Below are 13,593 nucleotides of genomic sequence, written 5' to 3' on the forward strand. Positions count from 1 at the left end.
AAACTGAGGTACCTCAAGGTTAGTAAAGACCTGACCAACTTAAAAACCAAACCATACCTACCTGGAGCATGGTAGCTGCTGGCAATAGTTGGCAAACATTATTTTCCGTAACTCTTATCCTGCCGGTATACATGAAATTGATGAGCCTAGCTAATGCCGTCGGCGACACCCCCTGTAACTTAACTCTATTCATATCACATTCTTTCAGTCCTCCGGTAAACATGGCCTTGAAATACGGACTGGCTGCTGCCAGGACCACTTTATGGGCGTAAAACACGTCTTTTCCCACTTCTAATACTACGTCAGTCAACATCTGGTGGCTCCTCATCAAATCCATGGCCTGCAAGAATGTCACTCTTTTCATGTGGAACTTACAGTTCCAAACTATCATATTACCTTCATAGCGTCCTTCAGATAATCAATGATGGTTAGTATGCCCGTCTCCCCCAAACTACCATTCGTGGTTTTCAGGTTGTTTCTTGAACAATAGGAATACCGGTCATCTTCCGTTTCCATGATAGCCCTGGAACAAATTGAATATGCTTACTCGAGAGAAATTAATCTCTGACAGGTATACAACTATAATATCAAAAACTATTTTGTAAATACTAGACCTAGTCTAGTTTAGGTCCAGACATCATCAGAAGATGGCAAATGAGACTTTGCTGAAACATCGTGGAAATGATCCTTGTGAGGATCAGAAACACAGAACACGGAATGATATATAATCGAGAAAGGTTAATGCAGTCAGTCTACACATAGTCTAGGACCTAGTCTAGTTTAGGTCCAGACATCATCAGACGATGGCAAATGAGACTTTGCTGAAACATCGTGAAAAGGATCCTTGTGAGGATCAGAAACACAGATCACGGAATGATATATAATCGAGAAAGGTTAATGCAGTCAGTCTACACATAGTCTAGGACCTAGTCTAGTTTAGGTCCAGGCATCATCAGAAGATGGCAAATGAGACTTTGCTGAAACATCGTGAAAATGATCCTTGTGACGATCAGAAACACAGAACACGGAATGATATATAATCGAGAAAGGTTAATGCAGTCAGGCTGCTGGAAAATAATTCCATGAAAATCAAAAGATAAATAGATAATTACTATTCAGATCATTCCTATAATGATTTCAATTTAAGAGCCACCAGTAGACAGCTTTTTCAGCCTCTTGGGTATCGTCAGTACCGGGCAGGCGGTCCTCGATTGAAGACAAAATGTGAATAACAAAAAAAATACTTGATAAAAATAACCGTGTTAGGAATCACACGTTAAAAGGTAAGACCTCGTTAGTCCTTAGCTCGCACAAATTTCTCAACTTCTGAGAGTTGTCGTTCGTATGGGGGCGACAGATGATTAACGAAAAAACAGATTTTAAACAGATTTTTTTTAAAACAGAAACTGGGTAAACGCAAGCGAGACATAAAAGTAGGACCACCTATTGGTGTGATACCCAAGTCGACTTGCCAAGTTTTTATGTCAGTGTTGGTGGTTTGACAAATCAACCGACAATAAGTGAACAATCAAATTCCGTGCTGCTTTGTACCGGCTGGTTACCTGTTTTTATAGCTCCATTTTAACCAAATAGTAATATATACAGGGTGTCCCTGGACTTCCTCTTTTCCTCTCGGGAATGTATAGATGGGGTCAAAATATCATCAGTACTTCATATAACTTTTTTTCCTAAAATCCATCGTTACCAAGTAACGGGCCCTCGAAGTTACAAAATGAAAAATGTTTTTCTTTGATAACTTTTCAAGAGAATATTCAAAATCATCCAAATTTTGGTAATTGACTAAACAAATGAATTCCTTCGATGAGCTTTCATGCAGGAGTCAGTTGTTTTGCTACAAAGTCAGGAACGGACTACCCCCGATGGTCCACACCCCAAAACTTTGAAATGACAGATATTTTTCAATATTTTTCAACAAATTAAGGTTACTTGGACAATTTTATGAATAAAAGTACTCGTGTGGAAAGTCGATCGGAGCAACGAGTCTTGATAAAAATGTAGTTTCACTCGACGACATCAAACCCGCTCGTCCACCATTATTTGAAATGAATAATTATCAAAGCAGAAATAATAATGATAACGTTAATTCAACAACATTTATCCTGAGATGTCTACCATTATTCGAAAATATTAGTTTTTAAGGAAAATGGAAATGATAGGTAAAATGTTCATAACGAATTTTTATAATGCAAACACGTTTAACTAACGAAACTCAAGAGCCTCAAGAGCAAACAGAAATAAAAATCCGCTACAGAAACTGCTCGATATGACCACCTTCTCCCTCTATACATTTTCTTAGTCTGCGAAGACACCCTCTCTGTACTTGAATAGCATTCCAGGGTCGTTTCGTATGGCTTCACAATGTAATGTTATTCTATTCAACAATGCATCTCTTGTGTGAATAGGTGTAGCGTAAACAAGGCTTTTTAGATGCCCCCACAGAAAGAAATCCAATGGATTTAAATCCGGAGACCGCAATGGCCATGAATATGGCCCACCTCTACCAATCCATCTATTGTGGAAAATATGGTTCAGATGGTCACGCACAATCAAACTAAAATGAGGAGGAGCGCCATCATGCATAAACCACATATCTCTTCGGGTTTGCAATGGAACATGTTCCAAAAGTCCATTCAAATCGTTCTGAATGAACTCCAAATAACGTTCTCCATTCAATCGGTCCTGTAGAACGAATGGTCCTATAAGATGGTTTCCTATGATACCAGCCCAAACATTCACGTTGAATTTCCGTTGGTGTTTGGTTTGCAATATCCCATGGGGATTTTCTTCGGCCCATATATGGAGATTATGAGAGTTGATAATTCCATCTCTACTGAAACCTGCTTCATCAGTGAATAAAACTCGATTAATAAAAGTCATATCCTCTCTTTGCCTATCCATGAACCAATTGGCATATTCCAGTCGTGCTGGAAAATCTTGAGGTGTCATGGCATGTACCTTCTGGATGTGAAATGGGTGGAGCAGTTGTTCCCTAATTATTCTATGAACAGTGGACTTCGATGTATGGAACTGTTCTGATAGATTTCTGATGCTCATTGAAGGATCATCAGCGACGGCTTCCAAAATATTTTCCTCCAATACAACGGTACGTACAGTCCTAGGAGCGCCCTCACCACCTCGTTTTGGCAAAACTGTACCTACAATAATATCGAAATAAAACAACGTGCTCAAATTAATTATCAATTATTACATACCTGTCTCCCTCAAGCTGCAATCGACACGCTCGAATGTTTCTCTTGACGGTACCGTTCGATTGGGAAAATGCTCGGAATACAGCATTACAAAATGCTCGTCCATAAAATACATGCATATCTGCATATTCATTGAATGTAAACTGTTCGGCCATATCAAAAAAATTAAAAATATCCTATAGAATATTGACAATACAGTGATAGTCATATGACAACGCACCACTCAACAAAACAAAATCGCATTCCAGTTTCTCATTTTTTATCAAAACTTTCTAAAAGGTTTTTTTGTCAACATATGTGAAAGAAATGGAACATAATTATTCCCTGGATATTTTTCACCTGATCATGTTCAGCCGTTTTTGTAGTTCATTCGTTTGCTTTTTATTAGTATAGTAAATATTTTTTCCGATGTGCGTTTTTTCAGCTAAATTTAGATTCGTGTTAAAGAATTTCTCCCATAAAATTATAATTATCAGTGAAACTCCTCAACAGTTTAGCTGTGAAGAAGAATTTGAAACATTCGAATATTGAGTTTCATGAGATTCAGATAACTGATCAACACGAAACGTGATTATTCCACACGTATTATGTACATACAAAATATGGAATGAATTCGATATTTCATAGTAGAGTTGCTTGTTAGTTTAAAAACACCACGAATCTACAGAACTTGATATTTCTTTTGAAAAAATATCTGCTATCACAATTGTGACTTAAACTTCCATATAGGTACTGTACTTTTTGTTTACGACTTCATTTTAGCATACGTTGTATTATTTCTGTTATAAATGTTGTTGAATTAACGTTATCATTATTGTTTCTGCTTTGATAATTATTCATTTCAAATAATGGTGGACGAGCGGGTTTGATGTCGTCGAGTAGAACTACATTTTTATCAAGACTCGTTGCTCCGATCGACTTTCCACACGAGTACTTTTATTCATAAAATTGTCCAAGTAACCTTATTTTGTTGAAAAATATTGAAAAATATCTGTCATTTCAAAGTTTTGGGGTGTGGACCATCGGGGGTAGTCCGTTCCTGACTTTGTAGCCAAACAACTGACTCCTGCATGAAAGCTCATCGACGGAATTCATTTGTTTAGTCAATTACCAAAATTTGGATGATTTTGAATATTCACTTGAAAAGTTATCAAAGAAAAAGATTTTTCATTTTGTAACTTCGAGGGCCCGTAACTTGGTTACAAAGACTTTTAGGAAAAAAAGTTATATGAAGTACTGGTGATATTTTGACCCCATCTATACATTCCCGAGAGGAAAAGAGGAAGTCCAGGGACACCCTGTATATTCATAAAAGTCGATAATTTGAATATATTGCATTGCAAAGTGGCGTGAAGAACCAATTCAACTGAGAATGCTTCTATGTAGTGAAATACGTATTGGAAATAAAATCTATACTGTAAGTTTATGATTATTATCGTGAATAGTTGAATAACTTTTTTCGAGATCAATTGCCCTAACACCAAACTGATATTTTTGCCCTCGACGCGCGTTTCGCCAACAAAGGATCCTCAGGATCAATTTTCTTCTCCTGAGGATGCTAACTTTGTTGGCGAAACGCGCGTCGAGTGCAAAAATATCGGTTTGGTGTTAGGGCAATTGATCTCGAAAAAAGTTATTCAACTTTCACACCAAAGGTTCCAATCTCATCGTTAATCGTGAATAATGTTAATTGATTTTCATCACGTAACAGGTCGATGTATTCAAAACTTAAAGAGAACAGGTTCACATATATAACTGTAGAATTTGGTGTGCAGCTTTTTGATGAAAATAAACAAATTATACCGGTCAACGGTGACTTCAATTATATTACTTACTCAAATGAAGAATCTGCGGAAGGCATTTGTTAAATATAATCTCTAAGGTTGGCAATAATATCCCACTGGGTGATACAGAACTTTCTTTGAGAACTAAAGATGTTATATCGCTAGAATTCACCAGCGCGCATCTCTGAACATTCTACCAAGCGAAAACTAATGAGTCTCGTAGCGTCGTTTAAAATCCATCCGAATAAACCAAAGCTGCAAGTCATCATTTGATACTAAAATCTATAGGTACACCACCATAATGATCTGAATAGGATTATAACTGAGTACTTCGAATGTTTTATTGGATAAACATTACAGGGTGTTACTTTGAAATCACCAGGTTTGACTAGAAAATAACATGATTTATGTTCCTCTTTTTATTTTTTTTCCTTCACAAATTAAACTACGTCCCCTTCAACATACTCTCCGCCAGTATCCCTGCACTTTTCCATTCAAATTTCCCACTATTCAATACAGTCATTTTCTGAAAGCATGTTAATACTTTTTGTCTTTTTTTTCTTTTACAGCTAGCTTCCAGTGTATGAAACATGATTTCGTCCAATGTTTCCTTCACTTCATGAAGCATAAAAAAGTCACGAGGTGCTACATCTGGTCAGGAAGGTGGATGTTCCAACACAGGGAGTCCATGCTAGGCTAAAAATGACCCCTAACAGTCAGTGCAGTGTGGAGTGAAGGGTGAATATTCGAAATGTTGCCGGCAGATGCTTTTGAAAAAATGTTTGTACTTACGTGAAATGATGAGCAAGTCATGGTTCTGAAAAAACGTGGCGCTCTACCTTCATTTCGAAATTATGGCTTTTCAAAAACTGAATGAACGTCACATTCTACCTTTTTTCTGCAACAAAAAATGATGGGATGCACATGATTTTATTCACTAAGTCACCTCTACACATTATTCCACTTTGCTTCATACTTTTTCCGCGCAATTTTTTAATACATTTTTTTCAGAGCTATTTTCTGGTAGTTCATTGTGCAATTGACACAATTGAGGTTGACAATTCACATTTTGGCTGTTGCTGTGTTCAATGGACCATAGAGGCTCTGTCCAATTGTGAGACAGGTTGTGAACACTCTGTATAGAAATCCCTCTAATTTCCGCCCTATATCTCTCATACCAACCATCGCAAAAATCATTGAAAAACTAGTTAAAAAACGAAAAAGAGCCTGCATTTCAAAAAAGTGCTAAGAGGTAAAAAAAATCAAAAACGATGTATTAAAACAATGGTGTCATAATAATAATTTAATTGTAACATATAGACAAGTTTGGGGGATTTAGGGATTCAATTTATTAAGGTGAGTTATATCCAATCGAGTGATTTTCGAACCCCGAATATGTGGTTCAATTTATGACTTACCTTTTTGTTACACCCTGTATACATTTCAATTTTTTTTCCCTAGCCTTCAAAGAAGTACGAGTTAAGAATTTGAGAATTCAGCACGGGACAAATATGAATAGGAATAAAAACAATATAACAATTATAACAATATAAATCAGGACACAATACAACAGATATAGAAATAAACTAACGTCTTTAATACAAAAAACCAAATATGATTATTACAAGCTGCAAATAGGTATTGATTCTGCAGACAGCAAAAACTTTGGGGCGTAGTAAAACAATTAACTGGCTCAGAAAAAAAAAGAAACTCAAAATTTAATCATTGAAAAATGATGCAGACGAAATAATAAAAGATAAACATGACATTTCAAATGAATTTAATTCTAAATTTGCTAAGATGGGTAAGACGCTCGCTGACAAAATTATTCGTGATCCAAAGTATAAATTGAAACGTACATCAATTCCCATATCTATGATCATATCTCCAACGAATGCAAGAATTAACATACCTCATGAAAGAATTGAAAAATAAAAAATCTGTCGGATTAGATAGTATCAAATCAGAAACGCTCAAAGCAATAATTTCCCAAATAGTCGAACCACTCGCGTATAAATTCAATTCTTGTACTGAAATTTGTCTATGGCCAACCGCCTTCAAAAACTCTGTTGTCATACGTATACACAAAAAAGCCGATAAATCTAAGGTCGACAACTATAGACCTGTATCATTAATAACTCACCTGTCCAAACTTTTCGAAAAGTTATTAAAAAACAGATTGATATCCTATCTTGAAAAATACCGTATTATTTCTAATCACCAATTTGGCTTCCACAGAAGACGCAATTCATGAACTAACCAAAAAAATTAACAGTGCTGTTAGTGAGAATAAAGCATGCCTATGCCTATTCATAGATATGTCGAAAGCTTTCGACACTGTAAGCCATCCCTTACTCTTGCATTCTCTAGAAGACATTGGCGTCCGAGGAAATTCACTGAAATTATGCGAAAGTTATCTCTCAAAGAGAAAGCAAGTAGTAAGAATTGACAACATACTGAGTACCGAAGAAAATTCCGAATATGGTGTACCACAAGGAACCGTTCTAGGTCCTATTCTTTTTAAAATATATATATATATATATATATATATATATATATATATATATATATATATATATATATATAAATGGTTTATTTGCGCTAGAGAGTGGTGAGAATATTATAGGATTTGCTGATGACACAGCCATATTATATGAAGACGAGAGCTGGATTTCTCTTATGGAAAAAGTAGAAAAAGGCTTTAGTAGTAATGAAACCTGGTTAGAACACAAACTCCTTACAGTAAATTTAGAAAAAACGAATTACATGACATTCACGTGCAACAAATCAAAACACATTCCCTTTAACAATTTAGAGGTCAACATTCAAGGTCTACCCATCAAAATTCAACCAGTAGAACAAATCAAATATTTGGGCGTCTTCTTTGATTGTCATTTGAAGTGGAATCACCATCTCTCCTCTCTGTATCTGTAGAGTAGGGAGGGTGAGTGTAAGCCCACGCACTTAGGCCACATGTGACCCATTGTACATCATCCCGAGGAGTTGTCCTCCTAGATCATCGTCCATCCTGTCCTTTCCAGAAAGGTGGACAGGTCGCTGGGAGACATCTCCTTTATATCGACAGGTGCAGGCCACGACTCGCCGAACACACATTCTCTTATTGACGATAACTCTGGGCACTCTCACAGGACATGCCTGAGAGTCTCATCTTCCTGTTCACACATCCTACATGGAGGTGTGTCCACTAGCCCCATATTATGTAGGTGTTTCCTTAGCTAACAGTGGCCAGTCAGAAATCCTACTGTTAGGCGTAGATTTTTCCTGGTCATCGCCATATATTTCTTCGGCGCCAGCTTCCCAAGGTCGCCCAAGGTGATCCTGGCAAGATCACATCCTTTGATTCCATTCCATCTCTTTAAGGATTGAGCATGGGTGTAACATTTGACTAGTTCCGCAATTGTCGAAGTCATCAGGCCGTGGGTGCCACTTGGTCCTAAAATTCTTAGTCCAGCCGCTTCCTTGGCTAAAGAGTCGGCAATGCGATTACCTTTACTCCTGTCGTGCCCTTTAACCCACCTCAGGATAATGTTATTATCTACCGAGGCTTTGGCTAAATCTTGGTGGCACTCTAGTACTAGCCCTGATGTAACACGCTATCTGTTCAAGGCTAATAGTGCTTGTCTGCTATCAGTGCAGATTGTTATGTTTTTGCCAGAAATTCCTTTCTTGGTTATTTCTTTTGTGGCGATTGGGATACCAGCCAGTTCTGTTTGGACCTGGTGGAATCACTATATCACGTATATTATCAAAAAACTACAGACAAATACTATATAGATTCAAATATTTGAAAAAAATACTGAAATATGACCAGCTGAAAACCTTGTACCACGCCTTGGTAGAAAGTCATTTGAGATATGGTATTTTGGGATGGGGCGACGCACTTAGAACGCATCTTAAACCTCTGGAAACCATTCAAAAAATATTTCTGAGAATAATGTTATCAAAAAATAACAGACATCCTTCAAACCAGCTTTTTAGTGAAAGTTATGTATCTCTGTAGTTGTTCGTAAAATAATGTTTTGCTGCGAACTGGTTTATTTTAGACAAAAAAACCAAGAGACATTTTTTGTTTAGAATGAAACAGGCTATCGGAAATGAATTTTTAAATGGTAAACAAATAATAAGACAAAAAGTTACATTGGAAATAAATTTTAGAGGTTGCGTTTTCCACCCCTTACAACCATGGGGTAAACCAAATGAATTTCTGGCTTAGTGTCTTTTTGGTAGTACAAAACGTCAGGTTAATTTCAATATTGTAACTTTTTCAGTGCTTGTGAAAAAAATTGTTATACAAATTTTATGTACCCCCTTTAAGGGGCTGTATCTCAACAAGGGATGCTCCAATGAAATTTGTTTATATAAAAGATCCTATCTTTTTTTCGATGAGGAATCACCTCCTTGAATTTTTTACACTTATTCAGTTACACCCTGTATATTGAACTGAACTGTTTAAAAGTTTGATATTCGCTAAGTTGAAAATTGTGTTACTGTATTATACTATTTGTTTTCATATTTTTATTTTAAAGAAAATGAAAATTGAACACCATTTCAAATACCTATGTCTCACTCTTATCAAGCAGGAATACAAACGATTGATATATTAAACAGAACTGGTTGAAAGCTAAATAATCTTGGATTGTTTGTATGATAGTGTTTGTTTTTTTATTTTATTTTATTATGACAAATTATAATAACTCTACATGTTTAATTACATTTACGATTGAATATGTTCATAGTCGAATACCTTTATATGTTATTCATTCTATGTTTTTGTTTAACTACTTCAATGTATGTATGTATACGCCCATTCACACCAAATTTGTATCTCGAAACAAGTATTCACTTACTTATCGAGCATCTCGTTATTTATTTGAACTTTCAATTTGCACTTCTCATTTGTATTTGTATTTGGATCTTGAATAAATACCATATATTATTATATTATTTGAGTTTGTTCAAAGTAATTCCGGATAAAAATTGTAAATTACGTTATATGAACAATGAAAGGTTTCGCATGTCAACTGGAAGAAACTCCTGAGAATCACAATATTGGCCAAATTTACTGAATTATACTGAACGGTGTTTTTCTTTCAGAGACGCTTTAGTTCATTAACACGTTTTTCCCCTGAAGGTACATTCCCCTTCATAAAAATATATTATTATTTGTCGAGTCATTTAAAATTAATAAGAGCGAACCGAAAGTGCAAGTCATCATTATGTAGCAAATTTTGTATCGCAGTGCAGAGGCGGCCTAAGGCGTGGGCGATGTGGCCCACCGCCCACGGTCTCGCGGTGCAAAGGGTCCCGCGCCTCAAAGCCGAAAAGACATTTAAAACAGTATGGAAAATCCAAAAGAACACGCCATGATTTTTTTTATAAATAATACATTAATAAATGATCAGCCTAAAAATAGCCACTCTTCGGCGCACGAAAACTATTAATGAAAAATTTGTGAATATATTTTTTTTCTGATGAACTATATTATATTATAAAATAAATTAAATGAAAAAATATCATCTATGTGAGTATTAGTCTGAATTCAGTTAAAGTTTGTGTATTGCATTGGCAGTGTAGTAGTGGAATCAAGTTGAGTTTGATTGTACAAACGTAACATTTGGTGTCAGAAGTGGGATAAGTTGGTTCCCCTCTTTCTATTGGCATAGCGGAGCTCCCAACATGACGCAACAGGTTGCACAGCCCATCCGATGAATCTCAAGAGCATATGAATGAGCTGAGGGAGGGACTGGAAATTGTCCACAGATTTGCCAGATCCAAATTAGAGCTTTTCAGGGGCAGGATGAAGATAAGATTCGACAAAAAGTCGATGCTGGTGAGTTTCAAGGAGGGGGATGTAGTGTGGCTTTTGAACAGTGCAGCCGATCATTGTCAACTGCCATTTCCAATTCTGAATTCCATAACAAAAATCTCCAATTAATTGAGAATTACCTAGTGAAGAATGATTTTCCTAGAGCCCTTATTAGAAAAATAATTAAAGAAAGAAGTTTCTCTTCCCAAAATACAGGGGTGGAACCCAATAATCACAAATTTCCAATTGTAGAACATTTATCTGATAAACTTGGAATTCTATTCAGTACCAAACACATTAAAGTGGCCTTTTCAAATGAGAATACAGTTGGAAAGCATTTTTTCCTAAAACAAAACACCACAGGAAATACAATCCAATATAGTGTACAAATTGAACTGTGGAAGCTGTCACAAATGATATGGTGGTCAAACCGGACGGTATCTTCAAACACGAGTGTCAGAACACATGAGAGACTCTGAGAAACTAAATATAAACCTCACAGCCCTCGTTGAACATAAAAGAATATGGACACATTTTTGATCATCCAACTATTCTAGTTGTTCAACCATATTTGTCGATGTCGATGGCCTTAATACTGAATATTTAAATTTTATACGTAAAATACCTGAATAATTTACCCTTCTTCATTCTTTTTCTTTCTGTCATTGATTAAAAAACAGACACCATCTCATCAGTATCTGTGATACTGATGAAACCATTCGTTTGTTTCATGTCGTTTCGTTTTGGTGTTGTTTCGGAAATTTAGTTGTTGCAATGTTTTTTATTTATTTATCTTTTATATGTATCTTATGTCTGATGGATTTTGAAATAGTAATATTGTCAACACGAAGACACTACTTTTTGGTGAGTAATTTAATTAAGAACTCATTATTCCTTGTGAAATTTAAACGATAATAAACGTATGAGTTTTGTGGAAGGTATGTTTAGGAAAATTCATCGTTACAGAGCCCTGAAGAAGAATTTGATTAAATTCGAAACGTCGGCAAACTAACAATTGGTTTTTTTTTAAAGAAAAAATTGATCATGTTACCCAACTCAACCGCAAAATCATGTTCATTAATAATTTTAGTAATGTCAAATTAAACAAAATTATTGCATTAGTTAACAGTAAAACAATCATCCCAAATGAAGCACTTTGTAGTTTTGTTACAAAACACCTTGTCTTATCACCTCATTAGCTTCGTAGTCGATAACACTTTTTATTTAATGATGAAGATGTACAAAGTCAAAAAAAAATTACCATAAAGTAATTTCTCCAAATATACTCATCACAAGTACTTACCTTACAAAAATACTTTAACGTTTGCATACTTCATCATTTGGAAGTAAAAATTTCTGTGATTTTTTCTGCAGCAAAAAATATTTCAATATTTCATAGGAATTATTAAGGATTTTGTAATTTTTTTCTATGAATATTGATTTCTGCTCTCTCTCTCTCTTTTTCTCTCTCTCTAGATATATTACTGAAATTTTTTGCTATTTTATTAAAAATAAATCAGTCGAACTTTTACTTTCATCGAGATTTTGGCTGAAGCATCATGTATAAGCATTTTGACTGGGCTATCATGTATCTATTAATGGAACTTCCGTGACATGATTCGAGAATTCTAACTATTCTAATAAACATAAGAATGTGTTCCAACGATTTTATAAGCATCAATTATATGAGGAATTATTACATTATGAGAAAAATGCATTATGAATAAATATCTTTACTATTCCTCAGTTCTCAATAAATAACTAAGTAATCACTTTTAACGACAACTACGGAAATATAACAAACAATTTCGTAATATATTGATTTAAAATATATTCATTATTAACCGAGAATGAGTAGGCAAAATTTCTTCCAAGATGTTTACAGATTCATACAGTGGTATGGAAAATATCAAATATTTGCCTTATCATGCAAAAGGTAAATAAACCGGTGTATTGCTTTGAATGCATTGAGGATTGATACGATGATCAATTTGAAATACTGAACAAGGACCGATAGTTTTTTCACGACCGGTGTATTCATACAGTGCGGATGAAAAAATATAAAATTTACGTAAAAATCACCAACGTTAGTGATTTTTGATACTATTTTTCAAAGGGCGATTCGAATCCAATATGAATCGCTACTTTCAGACAGAGCACCTTAAGAATTTTCCTGTAGTGTTTTGTCATAAAAAAAAGGAGGGGAGAGGGCATTTTTACGTTCGCACTGTATATTACAACCTAACCTAATCTAACCTAACCTTGTAAACTAGCATACTGTTTGTTGATGATACAACAGTTACTTAGCAAATAAACAATTGCGATTCCTTCACTTATATTTGTCCTAAACCTTAATGCAATAATGTGAGAACAAATTTGAAACAAACTGAAGAATGTGGTGAGTGACGGAAAAAAATACCCTTCAATATCCGAAATCACATATTTGACGAAACAAAGCCTTTTATTATGTTTAGTTTTTACCTATTATCTATTTTTGAATTGTAAACAAAAATAAATTTTCACAGTAACAGAAGGGGGTTCTTTGCCATATTTTATGAAGAAAAGAATTGCTTGTTTCGCAAGAAACAGAGTGTCAAAGTTTTGTTGAAAAATCGTTTTTGTAAATCCTTAAAAATCCTCACGTCGATTATGTAACTAATTTTTGTTGATTGCAGTCGCAAGTGGATTGTTTAGAAGTAACGTTGTTCGTTGATATTTATGATGAAAAACACTTTATAAAATGCTTTTTGCA

The 13,593-nt window shown here is 35.1% G+C and overlaps 1 protein-coding gene across 3 annotated transcripts in view; it reads right to left on the reverse strand.

The window, feature by feature from the left end:
- Positions 1–13,593, reverse strand: part of Keap1 (kelch like ECH associated protein 1) — a 36,622-nt gene that overhangs the window by 22,077 nt on the left and 952 nt on the right. The window contains exons 1-3 of one of the 3 annotated variants that reach the window (XM_074175556.1): positions 5,807–5,827; positions 397–523; positions 62–340 (exon numbers count right to left, since the gene is read on the reverse strand). In XM_074175556.1, the coding sequence (XP_074031657.1) occupies positions 62–340; positions 397–516 (399 nt within the window). In that variant the 5' untranslated portion in view covers positions 517–523; positions 5,807–5,827. Of the gene's footprint in view, positions 1–61; positions 341–396; positions 524–5,065; positions 5,264–5,806; positions 5,828–13,593 lie in introns of those variants that run through there. The other 2 variants (XM_023162027.2, XM_023162028.2) reach the window with 2 other exon arrangements.

The sequence above is a fragment of the Leptinotarsa decemlineata genome, unplaced genomic scaffold (genome assembly GCF_025532065.1).
Source record: "Leptinotarsa decemlineata unplaced genomic scaffold, Ldec_3_MD MMD2_tig00001064_RagTag_RagTag, whole genome shotgun sequence".
NCBI classification, from domain to species: Eukaryota; Metazoa; Arthropoda; class Insecta; order Coleoptera; family Chrysomelidae; genus Leptinotarsa; species Leptinotarsa decemlineata.